At 36.5% G+C, this 20774-nt stretch overlaps 1 protein-coding gene across 1 annotated transcript in view; it reads right to left on the reverse strand.

The window, feature by feature from the left end:
- The window catches only part of EPHA6 (EPH receptor A6), a 448506-nt gene that overhangs the window by 150675 nt on the left and 277057 nt on the right, over positions 1-20774 (reverse strand). The window contains 1 exon segment of the mRNA XM_030446408.1: positions 1349-1473. Within this exon segment, the coding sequence (XP_030302268.1) occupies positions 1349-1473 (125 nt within the window).

Here is a 20774-nt window from a genome sequence, read left to right on the forward strand (position 1 = left end):
GTCCTGTTGATAAGACTAAGCAGTATGTAGGCTTCTAAAGAGAGGTATTTGCTGTGTCACTCAGTTTTGAAAGATAGTAGATCTATTGATGAAAAATTTTTGTAAATGCAAGCTTTATAAACTAACATCCAAATGAATGGTTTTGAATATTTGAAATAGCTCCAATTCAATTGATCAAAATCTCACTATTTATATTGTTTAATTCAGTTGGTTATTATTTTAATATCAACAAATAAAAGAAGGGTGGGGCAAGTCATAATGTGATTTACTGTGGTAATAGGTCAAAACTTGGAGGATTTCCATTAGTTTAGGAAAGTAAGATTTCCTTGCTTTGGCTATGAAGTATTATTAGCAATCTTATCCCTCTAGCTGTGATATTTAAATTGCTTGGATTTTTTCCCAGTTTACCCTTTTTTTTTTTCTGCATCATTAAAGTTGCATAATTGGAACAGAGAAGTGCAGCCAAGACGAAGATTCTCAGGTATTTACAGAACATAATATCCCTAAATCTTTGTGGTCTTCTCACATACCCAGTAGTTCCATTGTGACTTTCAGAGGGGAGCAGAGGAACAGCAATAATTGACTTATATACCTCATTAAGGTATGGACATAAAGAAACCCCTATGTCTCTACGAATGGCACTGATTAGCACTACATTTTTACACTGCAAGTGCAAGGCTCTGTAGCCAACTGGAAATGATGAAATGTATTTTGTGTTTTGGGAGAAGCAGGCTTCAAATTATGCCTTTCACAAGATGTGCTGTGTGTGCACCTTGTACCTTTACGAATAATGCACATTGTTACCCACTTCTGTGTGAAATCACATAATTTTGATGGAATGCCAGAAGCTTGACATGAATGCCATTCAGTTTCTCTCTCATCTAACCTTTTGTAACCCTTTAAACAAGGCTGATGTACTCTCATTTAAGCACAGGTTATGACTAAATAATGTCGCAGATTAAATTACTTTGACTTTTACATTCACCTTAATTGTATTGTTTCAGTGTCACTCTAATGTAAAGTTTTACAGTCTTTAAATCAAAATATGCTCAAGTATATGATCCACTTAGCCACGCTCATAAATGTATTTACTATGAGACAGGTATATATACTGCCTGCCTGCTGCTGTACTCAATGTCAGTGTTAAACAATACGGTCATTATCAAGTCAGAAATAAAACAACAAAAAATCATTACAAAATAAAATGCCTTTTTATATATAGCATTTTATGTGGGATCAAGTGAAAAATTTAAAGTATATATATTATGTATATATATTTTTTAACTACATAAAACATGAAACATAATGCTCTTTAGTATCTGAGTTTGGGTGATGCTGTGAGACCTACTTTCTCATAGTACTTGATCTCGTAGTCCAGAATGGCTCCATGGGGAGAGTCCGGCTCTTGCCAGGAGAGGGCAATGCTGTTTTGGGAAGCCCAGTCCTTCCTTACCATACCTATCAAGGAGGGTGCTGAAAGGGAAAAGGATAACTAAGGGTTAAAGACGAAGCACACATTTTATCCTTCCAACCTACTGTCTCAGGATACCAACCCGAGGTAACTTTGAGTGACCTCCAGGCAGAAAAGCATGACAGATGGCAATTCTCAGGGAAACCATATAACCTGGAATTAATGTCTTAAGTACATAACAGTAACTCCTTTGTTAAAGTGCAGACCAGCTTCTGAAAAATGGCTACATGCAAAAACACAGAAAGAGAGCACCTGTGCCAGTCCCCCTTGCTGGCTGTGCGCAAACCGATTGCAACCTGGCTCCAAGAACATTGCCTACAGAGCAGAACCATATTTTAGAGACAGTAAATTCTGCATTCAGGATAATCTGCATTAAATGTCATTGTTCAGGTGTCTTAATTTTCATGCAGTTTACTCTTTGGGGTAAAATAAAGTGACACAGTTTAAAACAGATGAAATGAATGCTAGCTGGGCTGACAGCAGCAAAGACATTTTATCCCATCAGTGAGGTAGACACGTGCATGGAATAACCAGCTTCTTAGAGGAGGCCAGTGCCAGGGAATGGGTTGCAGGCAAAAGGTGGGGCAAAAATGCCCCCAGATCTGCCTCCTGGAATTGATACTTCAGGTCTGCAGCAGCACAGTGAGTAATGCTGCTTCCAGCAGCTTTTGGAAGGGGCCCAACATCGGTGGATGCATTTAAGAACCAAGTTATCTCACTATGGGGTTAATTAATGTCAAGAATTGGATTTTTTCCCCTTTTGGAAAAGAAGGTGAACTGTTATCTATGCAATAATTTCAAACATTGCAAACACTGCATCCCAGAAGACACTGCTTATTTTCTTAATCTGGTCAAGAATACCAAAGGAGGACTACTATTCTCTCTAAAACTAATGCTGTGTTAATAGTATCAATATGCAGATTTCCCAAATGTTCCAACAAAACCAGTCATATTCTTCACCAGCCTTCAAGACAATTAAGTAAGTTGAACAAACGGGTAACCAAAAAGCCCCAAAAGTCCTTTCCATTGTTCACAGACTTTTGCTATTTGTCTTTCCACTAACAAATACCAGTTTATTACATACCCTTCCCAATTCCTCTCTACTATGACTAAGCTTCCACCGAGGTGTCTCCTAAAAATAACATATTTTTATAATTTCTGTTTTTATGTTTTGAATGAAAGAGTCTCTCTAGGAAAATGAAATAAGAATTTCCTTCTAGTCACAAAATTTCAGGTATCAGTTTTCTTTACTGTAAACATTTCAGGAAGCTTAAGAAACTAAAATAATAAATTCTAGACTGCAAACAGTAAATTAAGCAAAATCAGTTCTTTTCCTTTGGAAAAAAGGGAAACTCTGCACACAGACATGCACATAAGCATTTTTTTCCCTGACAGAACATTTATCCAAGAGACAAAATAAACTTCCCTCTACTGCCGATCTTCCCTGTGGGCAACCCCTCTGCTGTATAACAGTCCAGCCCTCTCTGATGTGAAAAAAATACAACCCAACATGTAACACTAAATCAAAAAAACCCCAACTACCAGAAGCAGTAAGTGGACAAAAAAGAGCTAACCCAGGAAATGTCCTACAGATGTACTTATGGCATTTTAACCAGTCTGATGTAAGGGAATGAGAGAGACAAAAGCATTCCTGCCATGCTGTATAAAGGATCAACCTGGTTTTCAGGAACTCTTTAATCTGTGTAATGTGACCAAGTAAATAAGACAAAATATAAATAAATAAAAAACATTAATAAATTCAGGGATTTTTAAGAAAAGGATTCCAGACAGAAATAGATTGTACAAAGAAACAGACAAATAAGCTCAAATAATTAAAAGCTGCAGCTGGCTCAGTTTCTATTTCTTCAATTACTGTGAAGAAATACTGAAAGCAATACTTTCTACAGAGAAATTTCAGCTTCTGATAAGTTTCCATTTATTGTTAAAGCTTTTTTTTTAACCAGAAATTTGTAAGATAGGTAAATCTTATTTGGCCATTTATAAAGACTGCTCTAATATTCCTGTGATGAATCAATGGGAAGTTCTTTTAATTAATTGTTTCAAATCCAATAGCTGAAGGAGAGCTCTAATTTGGTTACCAATGAAACCATTTGGAAGAACAATACTTAGAAGCGCAGCATGGCTTTTAATCACTTTAATGGTAGCATTTTCCTGCCATTGGTACTAGACTGAAGGATGGTTTCTGAATCTTGAGCTCAGTTCCGATCTCTGTTTTGTACTGAGGATGTTTTGCACCATCTGCTCTTTATGTTTTCCTCTACACTGTTATAAATTTCTTGAATTGTGATGTGTTAACCTCAACGCTGTGAGCTCCTCATTTAATTTAGTCTAAACTTCTTTGTCTTTTCAAATTTGTATTAAATAATTAAAGTTCATTCCTTAATTTAGAGTGATTTTATTTTATTCTAAATCTCCTCAGCTTCTAATTTCAGCATCCCATGTTTCATATGCTACACAAAGAACAGAAAATGTGTATTTTCAATTATTATTATATTCTAGATCACTTTTCTAGAGATGTCCCTTCTTCTGAAGTTGAATTCCGTTATCTGTAATCTGTCTGATTTCAAAATAGGTGATCCGGAAGGTCTCTGATGCTTTATTTCATTTAGTCCATATATACTGAGTCATTTAGTTAGGACTGAACTTTCATATGGTGCCCATGTACTACAAAGAGGCTTCAGACTCAACAGCAGATGACAGCGAAATCTCACCTGATGGCTGTCAACACGGAGCAGTCTACCCCTCTGATATTTCATTTCAAGCCGTATTTCTTTGCTGCAGAGAAACCATGATAGCTCAATTTTCCTCTCCTGGCTGGCAGAACAGGCCCTGTCAGGTATGCACAAACACTTTCTTGATAAATCTACCATGTAACAGAGAGCTGCATCACCACTGTCTTCTTCTCTTCCTCCCTCTCCCATCCTTATGTCTGTTTTGGCCAAGGCCAATGAAGTGCCAGCACATATAAATTTGGAGGGGAGGGAGTAGAGGGGTGCTCCAAACTTCTTATTTCTTACCATGATTTGGGATAATGTAGTTTAATTTAGTTGTTATATTTAGTTATTGTTTTAGTAATATTATTGTTCTTATTAACGTCTAATGTAGACATTTCTATACCTCTGCAATACCTGATAATCTTAATTCCGTAAATATATCTTATTCTTTTCTTGACACCTCTGCTTCAAGACACAGGAAAGACCATGCTTAGCAAAACAGAGGGCTTTATCACATGTTTTTTGAGAACTGGTTTCTCCACTGAGGAGGGAACTCAGGCTTGTCCCTGTCTCTCTTTCCTTAACCTCAGTCACTTCCCAGATGCAGCTGGGGTAAAATACTGACTAGGAACCAAGTCAGCAACCTTGCTTCTCTTTGAAAACCCATTAATTGATCCCCTGTAGCTTCATATGATATAGATAGAGGAGGAGACATGCCTTAACATCCTGTAGGGAGCCTGCATGCCTCTTGTTGGGGAACAATTTCTTTCATTAAGTGAAGGACAGTCGAGGGTGGAAGAAGTATCAATTCTGTGAGGACTAATTTAGGTTGACTTGAGTTTCAGGCCTGTGTCATTCAGACAACGAAAGATGATGTTTTCCTGTTCATTAAAAAGCCTTTTTTAAGATCATATTACAGGTTAATGGAATAAATTAAATCACACAGTAAACTATGATTCCACTATGAATGCTATGGTTATCTATTCATCCAAAACGCATTCACCAAAATTTTTGGGAAATCAATGAAAAAGATTATAAGTATGTTTAATTTCAAATGTTTTTTTCCTTTTGCTTGAATATAATATTACAAAGTTATTTTGTAAACTAATGATAATACTAGAATGAAAAGGAAATAGGGGTCTAAATTTGTGTTTCAATTTACAAATACAGGTACAGTTAAAAAATCACAGTCACGCTGTTTTCAAACAATACATATGTAGTCTTTTTAATTGTGAATTGTTGATATGTAATAAGATCCAATTTTCAAGCGGTTTTCTGCATAGTAAAAAAAAACACTTTTGCACCTTTTTCTGCACCAGAAGACGCCATTATATTTACATAGTATATCTCCAGCCTCCAGTATTATTAGCATTTGGGCTATTTATGAAGGAAGGATTTATCAGAGAAGGTAGGAGGCCAAAAGCTTTCAGCGTTCTTTGCTAAGCACCACACATAACACATTATTGGTCAGCTGATAAGGATGGAGTCATGCTGCCTATCATCTGCAGAGGTATTAATTTTTGCAATATGATTATTAGTCCTTCAGCAGAGATGCATTTCATTCTTCTTTTGTGTTTGGTTGCTAATCTTTCTGTGATCTCTGTAGGACAAGGGAAGACAGACTTCTTTATGAGTGAGGTATGTGATATGGATTCAGGAGACCTACATTTACATTCTTTTCTGGTTCTGCGTGTAGAGATTTTCTATAATCTTTTGATCAGTCTCTCCTTACATACAACGTGAATGTCAGTACCTTCCATTATTTCCAATACACGAGCACTTTCATGTTAGAAGTGTGTGTCTATCTAAAAGATTAAAAACTAATAATAAACTTTTTTGGGAAAAATAATGGGAATATAAACATACATTGAAAGACTATTAAAAACACCACGGCTCGTAACTCATCTCTCTGTATTTTTAAGATGTCTGCATGGCTGAAACATCTTTGGATTTATGCTGAATTCAGTAAGAATTCTTTTTCTTAACGTACAGTGCTGCTTCCAATTAGTACAATAAGTTATCTGTGTCTTCACATAACAGAGTTTCTTATCTTCCTAATCAATTCAGTGGTAATTCATAGTTATAATGCTTAGAGGGGATACTAATATTGTCAATAACCTTGGAGTTCAAAGTTGAGCACAGACAAGGCAGTAGAAAACTAGTAAATTAAAAAGTTTGGGGTGAAAAATAATGATTTTCCTTTATTCTTACACTAGTTCCCTAGAGGCTTGCATACAAAGCACAACATAACAGTACTACTTTTGAAGCACTTCATTTAAGGAAAAATAGGCCTCCAGCAAGCTATAATTATCATCTGTCCATCCATTTTATATTATTTCCCCTTGCACATTTTCTTTGCTTGTTCAGAAATGGAAGCCAAGTGAATCTCACAACATTATAAAAAAAAAGCATTCTGCTATGGTATTGTGGGCTAAAGGTCCATGTAAAGCCCAAATTTCCTCAATTTCATATGTAGATTAAACACATTTTTTCATCTTTCTTTTTTCCCTAATGTAATCCTTTTTTCTTTACTGTTTAATTTTTCTTTCCTATTGTTAATTTTATGTGTGAAGACAGTAATTATTCATCCATATGATTTTGCAGTACTACAGATTTTCTTTCACTTACAGAATATACGGGGATTCATTATTTTGCAAGCTTGAGACAGAACCACTGATAGGTCTTTACTTATAATAGGATCTGCTCAGTCCCTGATTCTTGAAAAATAAATTATTGTAGAAGATACTTATGAGTAATTATATAAAATAAAGCTTTATCACTCTCAGTGAACCTCTTCTCTCTGATGAGGTGTCTGTGCAAAACCCTCAAAGTTAAAAAGTGCTATGAGATATTTGGCATAATTTATAATACAATGAACAATTTAATATATTTTTATAACTTTAAAAAAATAAGAGTAGCTTAATAAAATCACACATATGTTTTACATAGAGGTATGTTTCAAGAAGTTACTTTATACGCTCTGTATTTCTGAAACAAGCAGAATAAACTCAGCTTCAAGCAAGCTTGGTGGAAGGGAGTGATTCCAGGAATCACATGCAAACAACAAAAAAATCTGCAAAAACTGAAAAGGGTCATCTGTCATTACAATGGGAGTCATGTCAAATCAATGCTCTCTGACAACCGAAGGCATTTGCATTTGAATAAGCAGCTTTTTGGCTTGCTTCCATTGCTTGACGATCTAATAGGTCACTGGAATTCCTGAAGGACCAGCTCTCCAAAAATCAGAGCTTCTCTGTGCTTGTTTGGCAGAAGGCAAGGCTATGTTTGCATGGCACTGAGCTTATCAGCCCACATCAGGTAGCAGGCAACAACTATGTGGCTGAATGGCCTAGCAAGAACATAGTAACTGAGGTAAAAAACACCCTTCACTCTATTTGTTTCTTCCAAGCATTTTGTTCTGGATGAGGTGACAAACTATTTGATGGCACAGGGAAGGGTGCGAGACGCCCATCCCAGACAGATCACTTCCCTTCCTATAATGGTTATCAACCCTGTTGTGATACCTACAGCAGAGGTAACACAAGACTATGTTCTTAACCAGCAGATTTGCTGCTTTTACCAGATGAAATTTTATGTGGTATGTTTACTGTTCCTCCTGACTCAGACATTGTGGCAGCACTGCCTGTTGGCCGATGGCACATACTGTTTGAGACTGGTGTGCCTGCTCTTCTGGGGAATTACTCCTGACGTTCAGGATTCCTCTGAAAGATGTAGGCCGAGTGGCTTGTAGGGTTTCCTTTTTAGGCAACCCATGCTAAAAGAAAAGGAGGTGGGAGAAACCAGTTGATCAGCGGTCAGATTTCTCCTATAATGATGTTAATCAGCATAAAAAAAGATGTGTTCCAGCCAATGTATTATGTAAGCTATAAATATCATGCTACCACTGCAAGGTGCCCTGTAAAGTGGGGACAACCTGTGGTGACACATTGCTCCAGAGAACTTTGTTTTCAACCTGTTAATTTGTCCTGAGAATTGTTATAAATTTACTAGAAATACAAGGTGGGGTGAAGAAGGTGTCATTTATTGCAGCAAGGTGTCACTATGGAAACAGAGGTGTAAGTAAGTCTCATTCAGCAACAACTCCTCCAGGGTCAACTGAAACCAAATTGCTCTGCAGAACTTCCTGCTGCTAAATTGATCTCAGAAGTTTGAAAATGAAATAAGCAGGTTAAAAAGCACTAGGAAATCTGCAAACTTTTCACTTCATTAATTGCTACTCATCCTGCGGTGTAACAAAGCAAACCTAAAATGCACTCTCATTTCAGCAGATCTTTCCGGCTCTTGTTTATATAAAAATATGAGATTATATCAGACTGCAGGTAATTTTATGTCAAAGAGTACTTTAGAGGTATGAAAGAAATTTTCTTTTACCAAGAAAATCATGAATATTTTATCTCAACATCTTCTGTAAACCTTCTCTAAAATATGTGCATGTGCAGAAAATGTCAGAGCTACTGTACTTCAACATTTGCAGGGAATATGTGTAAACGCATGGGGACACATCTGATCCTGACTTAAAATGCATGTTTTCAAGCAACTTCCCCACAAATGTTCATTTTGACAAATCATTTTATAATTGTAATGATGTTAATAAATAGGCCTTCTTTAATTAATGCCTTCTTTAATTAGTGACGTTACAATCAAAATTATATACTCTAAACTATAGATTGTATACAATATGATTTATATTTTGTTAACAGCTTTGGGTTTCATATATGATATATTTTTAATCTTTAAAAATGATTTGCAGATACTTTATGATCTAGAATAATAACTTGTAAATATAATTGCTATTATGATAAAGATGCATTTGTAAAACTCAGTTAACATAATTCTATTTCAGTGTCACATATATACCATTCTCAGTGCCTACAACATGTTAATATTCTATATAATCATCTTGAAAGTTTAAAGACCTGTGTTGTTACCAAACTTTCTAAACTTGTCTCATTAAGGTAATAATCAAATGAAATATTTTTTCTCTGTGAATAAACATATAGTTACAAATTAAGCATCACTGTGAAAAAAAATAGATTTTAATAGCATTCAGATTGTTATATTTTCCATTTTCTACTTCAAACAAAAAAGCAAATGTACCTTTCTAATTTCAGAATATGAGAGTATGAAATCTGAATTATTCTTACAATAAAAACAATATATTAGGTTTTCCTGTTTAGTTTTTTGTTTGTTTGTTTGCTTTTTTACTGGACTTCAAAAATGTAACCCTGTATAAACATAGTTCCCTTTTGGAGTTTGTTTTGTGAAAATTGTTTTTATAAAGTAAGAGAAAAAAATATTCAGAGGAAGTGTACCTGAAGTTTTTATTTACATGAGTAGATAAAAGTGGGAAGTCATTCCTTGAGTTTGAAGACCTTGTTGTGAGAAGCTGACAGAAATCTAATATTCTTTGGAGACAATCTGAAATGAACTTCTCGTGTAGACACACAGCAGTTCAGTAAGCTTGAGAGCCCTTCTGAGCTGCACTGCAGGTTACTGAGAGAAGCAGCACCTTTTGTGTGAGAAGGCAGCTGAGCAAGCTGAGCACAGTGGGGCTGCTCCCCAGGTTCCCAACCCACCCTCTGACCTCTGGGGTTTTGCAGGACCTTTTCCCCCACCTCTGCTGATGGGCAAGCCTGCAAGGCTTTAATGTTGGCTGACCCTCAGTGACACCAGAATCTCCCAGACCTGGGGATACCCCAAGGTTGGGCCACTCTCTACATGGAGTGCCCTTGCTCCCCACCTTGGCTCTATGGCTCTAATCCTTCCTACTTGCAATTCCATGAGCCCTCCTGGTGTTCAGCTAGTGGCTTCCCAGATAGCTGGGTTCTACACGAGATGAGGAAATGTGTGTTTTTATAAAAGGCATTCTTCATGGCTTGCATGAAAATGCCAGCTGTGTTCAAAGGTAATAAAAAGATTAAATGAAATGTTAGGTTTACAAAGAAAGGAAAAGAAAACAAAGAACTTCATACTGCCACAGTATAGGTCCACATGTCAAGCGCATTCTGAATATTGTAATTACGGTAAATTTACATTGGTTTAATTTTGTAAAATTATATTTTAGAACAGGATATGCATCAGAAAACAGTTGCAATCATTAGTACATCAAAGTTGTGGAATGACTTATACAGATAGAATCACAGAATAGAAGAATGTCAGGTTGGCAGGGACCACAAGGATCATTTGGTCTAACCCTTTTAATACTGTTGTTTATATGATGTCTCAGCACACCATTGAGCTGAGATTTAAAACTCCCCAAACTGGAGGAATCCACCACTTCCCCTGGAAGACCATTCCCGACTGACTTCAGAAGAGAGACCATGCACAACTGACTCCAGAAAAGATTTAGGCTTTCCAATCTGAAAGGGAGGATGCAATGGAGGTTAAATCATGAACAATGTGTAGGATGTAAGGAGCAATAATTGGTTCTTCCAGCACTAAAACTACTCAGTATCAAGTGAAGTTGAAAGGAAATGATTATTAATAAAATGTGAAATTTAGCTGTAGAACTGCTTGCCAAGGGATGCTGTAGATTCTTTTTTAACATACATTTAATAATAAATTATTAAACTGCTACTAGGAAAGGAAGTACCCAAAGTGCAATTTGACAGAAGCTAGGTGAGTACACAGAGAATGAATCTGGTAAACTTTTTCTGTTCTCTGACTCATCTCTAATATTCAGGTTTTAGCTACTGTGAGAGAGGCTATAAGGACAGCTGGACCTGTGTCATCCTTTCCAGCTGTTCCTGTATATAATCAATATTTATGATGACGGCAGAATTGGTGCCTGTCGTGTTTTTGTACTTGTAGCTTGATGAGGAGTCTTATTCTGTTTGGGTTTTTTTTATTTGTTTTGATCTTTCAATGTGTATGTGTGGTGGGGATAAGTGCTGTGTCTTCTCACTGAATCTGCTGCACGGGCATGGAAAAACTGCTGGCATCTTGCACGTTGCAGTGGATCTGCACAGTCTGTGGTACCACTGCTATATCTCCTATGTACTAGATTTGTTCAGCATGTTGTCCATCTGCCCATACTCAGCAAATGTTCTGTAAGGAGGGAGCCAGTTTATCATAAATCTGAAAAGCTCTAACCACACATGAAGTCACAGATGTGACAAGCACTAGTAAATTTAAAATGCTCCACACTTTCACTCAATCCTATGCACAAAACACAATCTTCAGCTCATTTGGAGGGTCAGGCCGTTAGTAAACCAGTGCCCACAATCATGCAGCCAGTAAACCACTGCACATCCTCTGGAGGTCCTGCTGGTCGACCAGAAGGTGATCTGCTAGACATACAGGGCAGTAAAATGTGGGAATTTCTTGACAATAGGTACATGCATTTGGCTGGCTCCCTGGTTTCTTTTTTCTTCTCCAGCATGGAGCAGACTCATTGCTGGACAAACCGTTCTGAGATGGTCAGGAACTGAAGGAAACCTCTCTAAAAAGCTTGCTATCCATGTTCTGGGTCTGAGGATAAGTGAAGGCTGTTGTGGGATGTGCATTGAGTGAGGGGGAAAAAAACAAATGAAAATACTTCAAGACATCAGAACCATCGCAGCAGCAAAGAAAGAAAAGATCCTATAGAGGAAAGCACTGCAATGACTCTTATGAAAAATCTGTAGGGAGCTGTACTGAAAAAGGGTAAGATTAAACAGTAGCCCACCTATGTAAGGGGGTTATGCAAGAGACATCTGCACTGCCTGTGGATTTTTATAATATAAAATATTATGAAATTAATACAACATTGGAATGATCTTTTTTTCTTAAATCTCAGAGTGGCTGACACGTTTCTTTAAAGTATGAGCTGTACTCCTTAATATGACTCTCTCTATTAAAGAACTCAGCACTGTTTTAAGTATCACTGCTATGAAAACAGAAACCATTTTATTCAATAAGAATGGGACTGGGTTAAAAACCCATGAGAAGAGAGTTATCACTTAAGAAAGTTTGCATAGTACACTACTTAGTCAGGATGTATATCATGAAGCCTTGAATGGTCACTCTCTATATCCTGTAGTAAATAAGGAATATCTATAGTCCCGTTCCACAGGTCAAAAAATAAGAACATTTTGGCTACTGAATCAAACTAAAAATACACAGAGATTGAAGCTGAATCATCTGTGTGCTGGCAGCAGAGTGGCTGAGGCATGTCGCAATGGAGTGAGAGACATAAGCTTGATTCTTGCCCTGGCTGTGCACTGAAAGGCACTGTCAATCACTTCAGCTGCAGGTGGGTAGGCATCAGCAGGCTGAGAGACGAGGGTGGAACATCAGGCTGTCAGCTGCATCACCCACTGGTGTGTCACTGCCTACAGCCCTTTGTATGCTGTAACCACACAAGTGGATCACCTATGCAGGAACTGACTTTTTATCTAACCTGTCCAGAAAGCAAGGCTCTACAGGGATTGTTTTTAAGTCTTCCTGGCATGTGGATTTAAAGATGCATAAAACCAGGCAGCTTCTAGATGGCTTTACAATGCATTATATTTTGTGTCATCATGTCTACATGTACACTTTTACAAACTGGTTTGAGAATGGACAGATGAGTCAGAATGTAAAAAACCAAACCAACCAAACCCTCCTAGTCCCACATTTTTGATTCTGGATTACCTTACTATCATGCAATGGAAAATGAAGAAACTTTCAAGTTCAAACTGTGTTTTCTTATCCAGTGGTAAAAAAACCAAACCCAAAACAACGAGTACAGCAATAAGACAGACTCCTTCAGTCAAGTTTTACCAATTTACTAAAAAGTTGTCAGTCAGAGGACATGTAAAGTCTGAAGTTGCAATTCACTGCATAGTTGTGAAAGGCTGTATGCATTACTTAAGAGGCATGAAGCAACCACAGTGATACACAACCACAAAATTAAAAACAGCCTTTGACAAAAAATATGAAGACTAGGCAGTTTTTAGAGATAACGTTTTTGTAATTAATTTTTAGAATGTATTTTCACTTCAGTTTACAGAAGTGTAGGGTTTACTTTAACTTTTGATTTAATTTTCAGAGATTATTTATTACACACATATCTATTCCTAGCATTTGTGGAAACTTGTATTAGTTACTCCTTGTAACATCTTTTGCCATGAATGAATAATGAAAATAAATCTTTTTAAAATGGGTATAGATTAGAGTCTATTTCTGTTGTTAACAACTGTGCTAGACATTGCTTGCCTAAAAAGTAAGCACTTGTAAGAATCAGTGCTTATTTATCTTGATGTATCCATCTACAATACAAAACCATATGACATAATCTTGTGAACAAACATGTTACTGGCAGAGTCAACCAGATGAGCTATCAAAGAGAATATAACTGATCTAGCCAGAAAACTCCAGTTACTTTTTTCCATGTGGCTTATTTTGGCCCTTCTCAGGGTACTGTGAATAAAGATGTCATGCTGTTGATGTGACCAATAATAGTGAACAGACTTCTGTCCTTAGGTATCCAATCCAGAAGCCATCCCAGTCCCTTTCTGTCTCATAAATCCCTGAAGACAAAGGTGTATTAGCACACAGAGAAAATCTCAGCAAAACCCGAAGTTCTTTATTGTAGTAATTATCTATTTAAGTCTCTGGATAGAAATAATAAAAAGGTCACATAATTTGGCCCATAACCCTTAGTGTTTTAATTTGGGAATGTCTCCGGTGTTTAATTTGAGTTGTTATACAGGTTCATCATGTCATGACTTTGCTACTTTGTTAGATTTCCTACATACACTATAGTTTCCTCTTCTAGTTGTAAAGGAGGCAACTAATCCTTGGAACACCAGGCAATGGTGGTTGAGGTGAGATACTACCTGATGAAGACAGAATAGGATGGTGACATGAGAACAATAAAACTCTAATGACAGTCAAACTTTAGTTTTCAAACTTTTGTTTCATAAAAAGAAAGCAACAGCTTTTGAATAAAAACAGATTCCTGTACAGAAAAAAATGAATTATATTGAATTAGTAAAAATTCTTTCACCAGCCTGGCTATGTTTAAATCTGTACATTTTCTGCTTTCTCCCAGTTTGATATATTTACATATTTAAATGTTACAATGAGAAAATATTTGGATGCTAGTAAACATATAGGTTGATCTGGTAGTACACAGGCTCTTTAAAAAAAAATAAAATAAATACCTATCTATCTATCTATCTATCTATATATATGAGAATTAAAACCCCCTCCAATAAAAATTATTTATTAAAATCCTACAGAGTTTATGCACCACCATGATCAGGAATGGTTGACTACAGCTAGCCTGTTGAATTCAAATTAATCCCAGAACTCCACATGTTGACTTCACCACAAGCATTGCAAATGAGGAATTTGATGACTGAGGGGAATTTTCAAAATCAGACTAAACTAAGGGTCTTATTCCTAAGAAAAATTCTAATCTTGCACCACTCATGACATGGTAAAAGGAAGATCTTAAGATATGACTGAAGAAAAACCTGGGATTGTACATCTGAGTTCTTATTCAATGAGATCATAAAGATTAGACTGTTACCAGGCCCACATTCCAGATTTACTGCATTTGAAAACACTGAAGTAAAGTGTAGACAAGATAAATGCTGGAGATGACATTGGCAGCCAATAAAAGTACATCAAAATGCTCAGTTATGGTCCACTATTTATGATCAAGCATTGAAAAGAGTGGGAAGGAGGAAAAGGCCTCTTTCTCAAACCCTTAAATCCAAGAGATGAGGAATTAGAGATAGAACAGAAGGGAATGGTATAGATGAGGTGAGGACATAAATTGTCTTTTTGTCTCACTCCTGGCAGGCAATCCCAACATTTGGAATATATAACATCGATACAACTACTTAAAATGATCTTAGGCCATTTGTATACTAAATAATGCATAAGCAGTGCTGGGTACTCTCAGGATTATTTTGAACTAACTCAGTGTCAGAAACATTGCTTTAACCAGAATCAGCTGGATATTGGTCTCTCTGCACATTATGATAAAACTGCATTTCAAATAGAATGCCTTGAGTCCAGGATTCCTTCACTACGGTCAAAGCTGTTTGTACAGCAGCTATAGAGCCTTACAACTAAAGGTATGACCCGGTACAATTAAAGATTAAATGTAAATAACTACCAATTTTGAAATACTTATTTGGTAATATATCCTGGATCTGCAAATGTACTGAGCTCTCACAGCATCCAGATGGAGTTGCAGCTGCCCAGATGCTTTGCAGATCAGGTCACAGGCAACTAACCAGAATTTGGAACAACAGTCTACTGTATATTTAGAGTTACTACATAGAGTCATCCTTCCTTAAAGGCACCTATAGAAAGAAATGCATATGATCTTTAAATTAATACTTGCAGAGCAGCTCACCCAATTAAACTGAGATTCTAAGACTTTTGTTACAAAAGCAGAAAATTCACCCTTACAGACATTCTTCCAAAAGATTGTTTGAAATAGATCTTTCTTCAGTACATAGATTCTTCACATTCTCTTACTGTATAGAAGAAAATTATCTAAATAAAAAAAAAAAAGTTTTATACTTTGACCAAATATCAACAACAAACAAAAAAACTCATCCTGTAAATTAACAGTTTCAAATACATGAAACTACATTAAAACACAGAAAAGGGCATGATAACTTAGGATTTTTTAATAACTTTACATTGCTATCAGTAGAAATATATTACTGAGATAAATTTGTTTACCTACTGATCCAAAATAATAGTCTCATTGTCCAAAGGCAAATGAAATAAAGTGACTCCATTTCTACATAGGAGGATTTGGCCTAAATGCAATCATAATAAGCCAATTCACATTTAAATAATTTTGAAAACAGATTCTGAGCAATGAATTGCAATAAAAATGTAGGGACATAGAGGAATTTCGATTCAGACTTCAGTGGAGAAAATTCACACTGCTCCTTTATTTGTCTCAACAAAATGCTGATATTATTCTTAAATAAAGAATAATTTGGGAATCACCAATATCTGTGCCTTTCATCTGATTGGTGCTACTTAAAAAAAATAAATAAAAAAATACTGCAGAGTTGGGTGTAAAACTGGAACACGCTTTTCTCCCCTATAGCTGAAGTTTTCAGACTCCTAAATCTCTTAGTAACTGATGGATCAGCACCACTGTTGATCTATTTTCTTCCTTATATTTCCCTATTTTTAAATAGTAATACAGCTTTCTAAATACTGTTCATTGAATTATTTGTCTAACATATTAATTATTGTACATTTGTATCAGAAGTTCTTCCCTGGGGCAAGACTCCAGGTAGGTGAATCTTCCTATTTCCAAGGCATGCCTGTAGCAGGCAGAACAAGAGGAGACCAAGACTTGATCCTCTGCTGTAGCCAAACCACTGGTGGTAACATGGTGACATGTGACAGTCATCTGAGAAGTACCACCAGGGGGAATAGCATTTCAGCCAGCAAAATGTTCAAATGTCCACATTTTGACCCAGTAACCCCAGGGAAATGTCTCAAAACAGTTCTGTGACATGACACTCATTCCTCATAGATCCTCTTGGAGCATGGTATTGTTCACTTTTGCTTAGAGAGGATTTAGATTCTTTATGATAAGTACCAGATGATAAACAGGCATTAAAAATAGACTCTGGCTCAACCAGAACCCATGTGAAAACCAAAATATTCTTACTTTACTGTCCAAAACATTCTTACTTTGACATCAATATTCCAACAAAACAGGCATCTCTCTTTGCTGTTAACATTGCAGCATATTTTTATTTGTATTATAATGTAAAAAATTTAAAAATGCCTAGGGAGGGGGGGTGGGGGTTGAAACGGTAGAATCATAGAATCACAGAATCGGCTGGGTTGGAAGGGACCTCAGAGATCATCAAGTCCAACCCTTGATCCACTACTGCTGCAGTTACCAGACCATGGCACCGAGTGCCACATCCAGTCTCTTTTTAAATATCTCCAGACACGGAGAATCCACTACTTCCCTGGGCAGCCCATTCCAATGCCTGATCACCCTCTCTGTAAAGAAATTCCTTCTAATGTCCAACCTAAACCTACCCTGGCACAACTTAAGACCGTGCCCTAGTAGTAGTTTCTTCTTGCCACCATCCAGGTGGCCTCTTAGCAGCAAGTTGGCTAAAGGATGCATTTTAATCTCAAACTGTTTTGTGTGTGCTTCTGTGGCATGCTAAGCAAATTCTGCCGTCCTTTTCTAGCTCTATTAGCTAGAGTCTTTCAATCAACAAATTGCACTTTGGCATGAACAGAAGGTTTAAGATGGACTTCTGCCACCCTCTCAGTCCCAGGCTAAATAGCTATGAGCATAGGCAGAGATTGTGTTGTTCATTTTTAGAGCTTTATGATGGCATATTTAATTGTACTAAAAGTGCAATTGATGGAAAGTGAGTTATAGATTGAAAAGGCACTGCAGCAGATGCACAAGGTCATTCAACAAGGACTACTCATTATTTCAAATTATCACCCTTATGGAGAAACTATGGTATATGCCAGGATAGAACTCTCTCTCTCTGACACCTCATCTTTCAGTTCCATCCCAAAGGCCATCTTTGTTTTCTTACAGATACAATTTCCTGATTAAAACCTAACCTGCCACCTTAAGTCACAATGACTCGACAGCCATTTCTAATGTAATTCACATATGTGAGGTATGCTACTGCTGCTTTTAAGAAGGGTGATTGCCAGAGATAGCATGTGATGTGTTGGTACGTTCACAGACCTGTGTTTCTGCCCCATTTGACAGTGGTAAAAGACAGGTGCATTGTTTAGTTTTAAATAACATTAGCATTCTATTTTCATTTATCTTTTACTTTCACATGTCCTCTGACAAAATCTGTCAAAAAAAAAAAAAAAAAAAAAAGGAAAAGAAAAAAAAGAAAGAAAGGAAGAGTAAACTTGCTCAACAAACAGTTTATGGAATGTTTGCTTTTTTTTTTTTTTGGCTGTCCTGGCATTCACAAACAAGAAGTATTAGATGGACACAGTTAACTACACCACAACTTTGTTAAATCCTCCGGGATGCAGCAATACTTTACTCAAGGCAGTTCATTACCTTTTTTAATCAACTACTGCCTGCCAAAGACATGCCACCATGGCCTTCAGACTTCTTAGGTGATTTCCCAGTGAGCCAGAAGGGAATCATTGCCCTCCTAATATAAGAGAGATGTATGTTTAGGTGATAAATAAAAGAATGCTCGTTCCAAGACTTCTTCCAATTACATTTAGCAGAAAGTTAGACTTCCTAACAAATGAATGTCTGCCCTACGCAGAAGGAAGTGCCAGCAATTAGCTCAGCCCTCTGCAGCACTGCCTTGCACCCATGTTACACTGCCTCACTGACTTCTTACAGGGAGGAAGAGGTTACACATCCTGTCAGTCTCTTTGCAGAATGCTTTCCTGACCCCTCCATGCTCCCCTTCCAAATCTCAGGTCTCCTCCTTGGGAGGGTTTTTACAGAAAAGCCTCTATTAGTGAAAAATATGAAAAAATACAGGTTTTTGTCTTTCAGATGGAAGAAAGAAAGTGTACTGGGTACACTCAATAATATATATATATATACATATATATACATAAACTAATATATAATATTAGTTTTCATATATATATCATATTATTGTACATATGTATACTACGTACAATAATAACTAATAACACGTATCCTGTGTGGTTGCAGAACATCAAGTAATTATGAAGAGCAAAGTAAATATTTCTTCCTCATTTTGTTGTCATCCTGGTTTTCAAGATCTGCCACAAAAGATGTTTATTTATGAGTGGTCATCTGTATATCTCATGATAAGAACTGTTTCTTAGAACCTAAACTGCTGAGATTACATGTTCATTTAATGAACTATTTTAATTGGTGTGCTATGTACATCACTTTACTGGCCCACTTTTATTGGGTTCAAGTACTACAGGGCCCTCAGGAATATCAATCAGTGAGCAAATACACTCAATGGAGGCTTTATTGCTTTTTTTAAAAGGCTCACAATGCATGAACTGTGAGATTATCTCAAATGATAAGAGCTCAAGTCAGTGCTGGACATATACAGCTTTATTTTGCTTTTTTCCCCCTCATTCTTTGTCATTGGTTATCTCTGTCTTGCAATACTTACTTTTTGTCCTGGAAAAATACAGCTTCTAATACTAATATGTTTTTTTGCAAAATGTTAATTTCAGAGTCCTAAAGTATATCCTTTCTTCCCCCCCATACATCCAACTCACATACCATTCCAAAGGCATCCAGCCCATGCATCTCACAGCAGTACTATGCCTTTTGGCTTTTAAGATGCACTCTGCTTAAGCAGCGTAGAGCACACTGGTAGTAAAATACTGCAAGAAACCATTTGAATGAGGAATAGTTGGACTCTACCAACACTGACAGGGTTCCTTTAAAAGTAAGTTCTAAAGCTATTAAATAAGACACTAAAATCTCTGCTTTGTTTTGCTTTGTTTTTCAGCAGATGGTCCCCAGGCACTTCACAAAAAGGCATTAAACATTTACTAGATTAAAAGAAAATAATGAAATTACCATAAATATAAAAGTAACAATAACAAATATAGGAGTCAGTAGTGTCATCTTAGTTCCTAATACATATACAGACACCCTGACAATATGCTTTCAGTAAAATAGGAGTTCTGACACAAGTGACAAAACCATAGAATGGTTTGGGTGGGAATAGACTTTCAAAGATTATCTGGTTCCAACCTCGCTGCTGTGGGCAGCAACATCTTCTGCTGCACTAGGTAGCATGGTGTGGATGAAGAAAAAATGCTTTTCAAACAGTCCATCTACACTGAAGTCAAATTATGCTAATTGGTGAAAATCAGAACTCAAAGTACCAGGCCTTGTATTGACCTTGTTTTCCACATTAATATGAGTACAGACTCAAATTCTGCCATCTGCAATCTTACAAAAGCAATACAGTCACTAAAACAACTTTTATAAAGACAAAACTTTCCTACATTAGCAAGTGAATAAATGCAGTAATATTTCTAGTGGCTATTGATTAGCTTTCATAATGTTCTTGAATTTCCACTTTGCTATGCCAGTTCCAACTTACAAAGACATCAATAGTCTATAAAAATATAAATCATGTTCAAAGGCTCATTTTGAATGTAACTATCATCTAGATTCCCACGAAGGATACAGAAGCGGGGAAGGTTTTTCTGGTTTCTTGTGTAAGAAATAGTGCTACTACTATTTAATTCTTCTTCAATAAATATATATTTTGGTTTGTAACTGCATGTACATTATTCAGCTAGCTATAATTTTGTTCTCACATTGACCGAAAAGTACTTAGAAATGAGGATACAGCCAATGTTAATAGTGCCACAGACAACTAGGTAGTTCAATTAGTATATGGATAAACATTAAAGAAACATGTATTTTGATTGACAGAAATGGCTGAAGCTTTGAGTACAGTGAAAAGGTTTTTTTTACAGAAAGTAGGCAAACACATCACTCGTCTATAAAACCTCTGGGTAAGAAACTCAATAATCTCATCAAAGGCCTGAATACCGGGTGTACCGGTGCCAGCAGTTCATAAAATCTTGTATTTCAAATTTATGTTACCTTCTTT

Source organism: Calypte anna, chromosome 1 (assembly GCF_003957555.1).
Source record: "Calypte anna isolate BGI_N300 chromosome 1, bCalAnn1_v1.p, whole genome shotgun sequence".
NCBI lineage: Eukaryota > Metazoa > Chordata > Aves > Apodiformes > Trochilidae > Calypte > Calypte anna.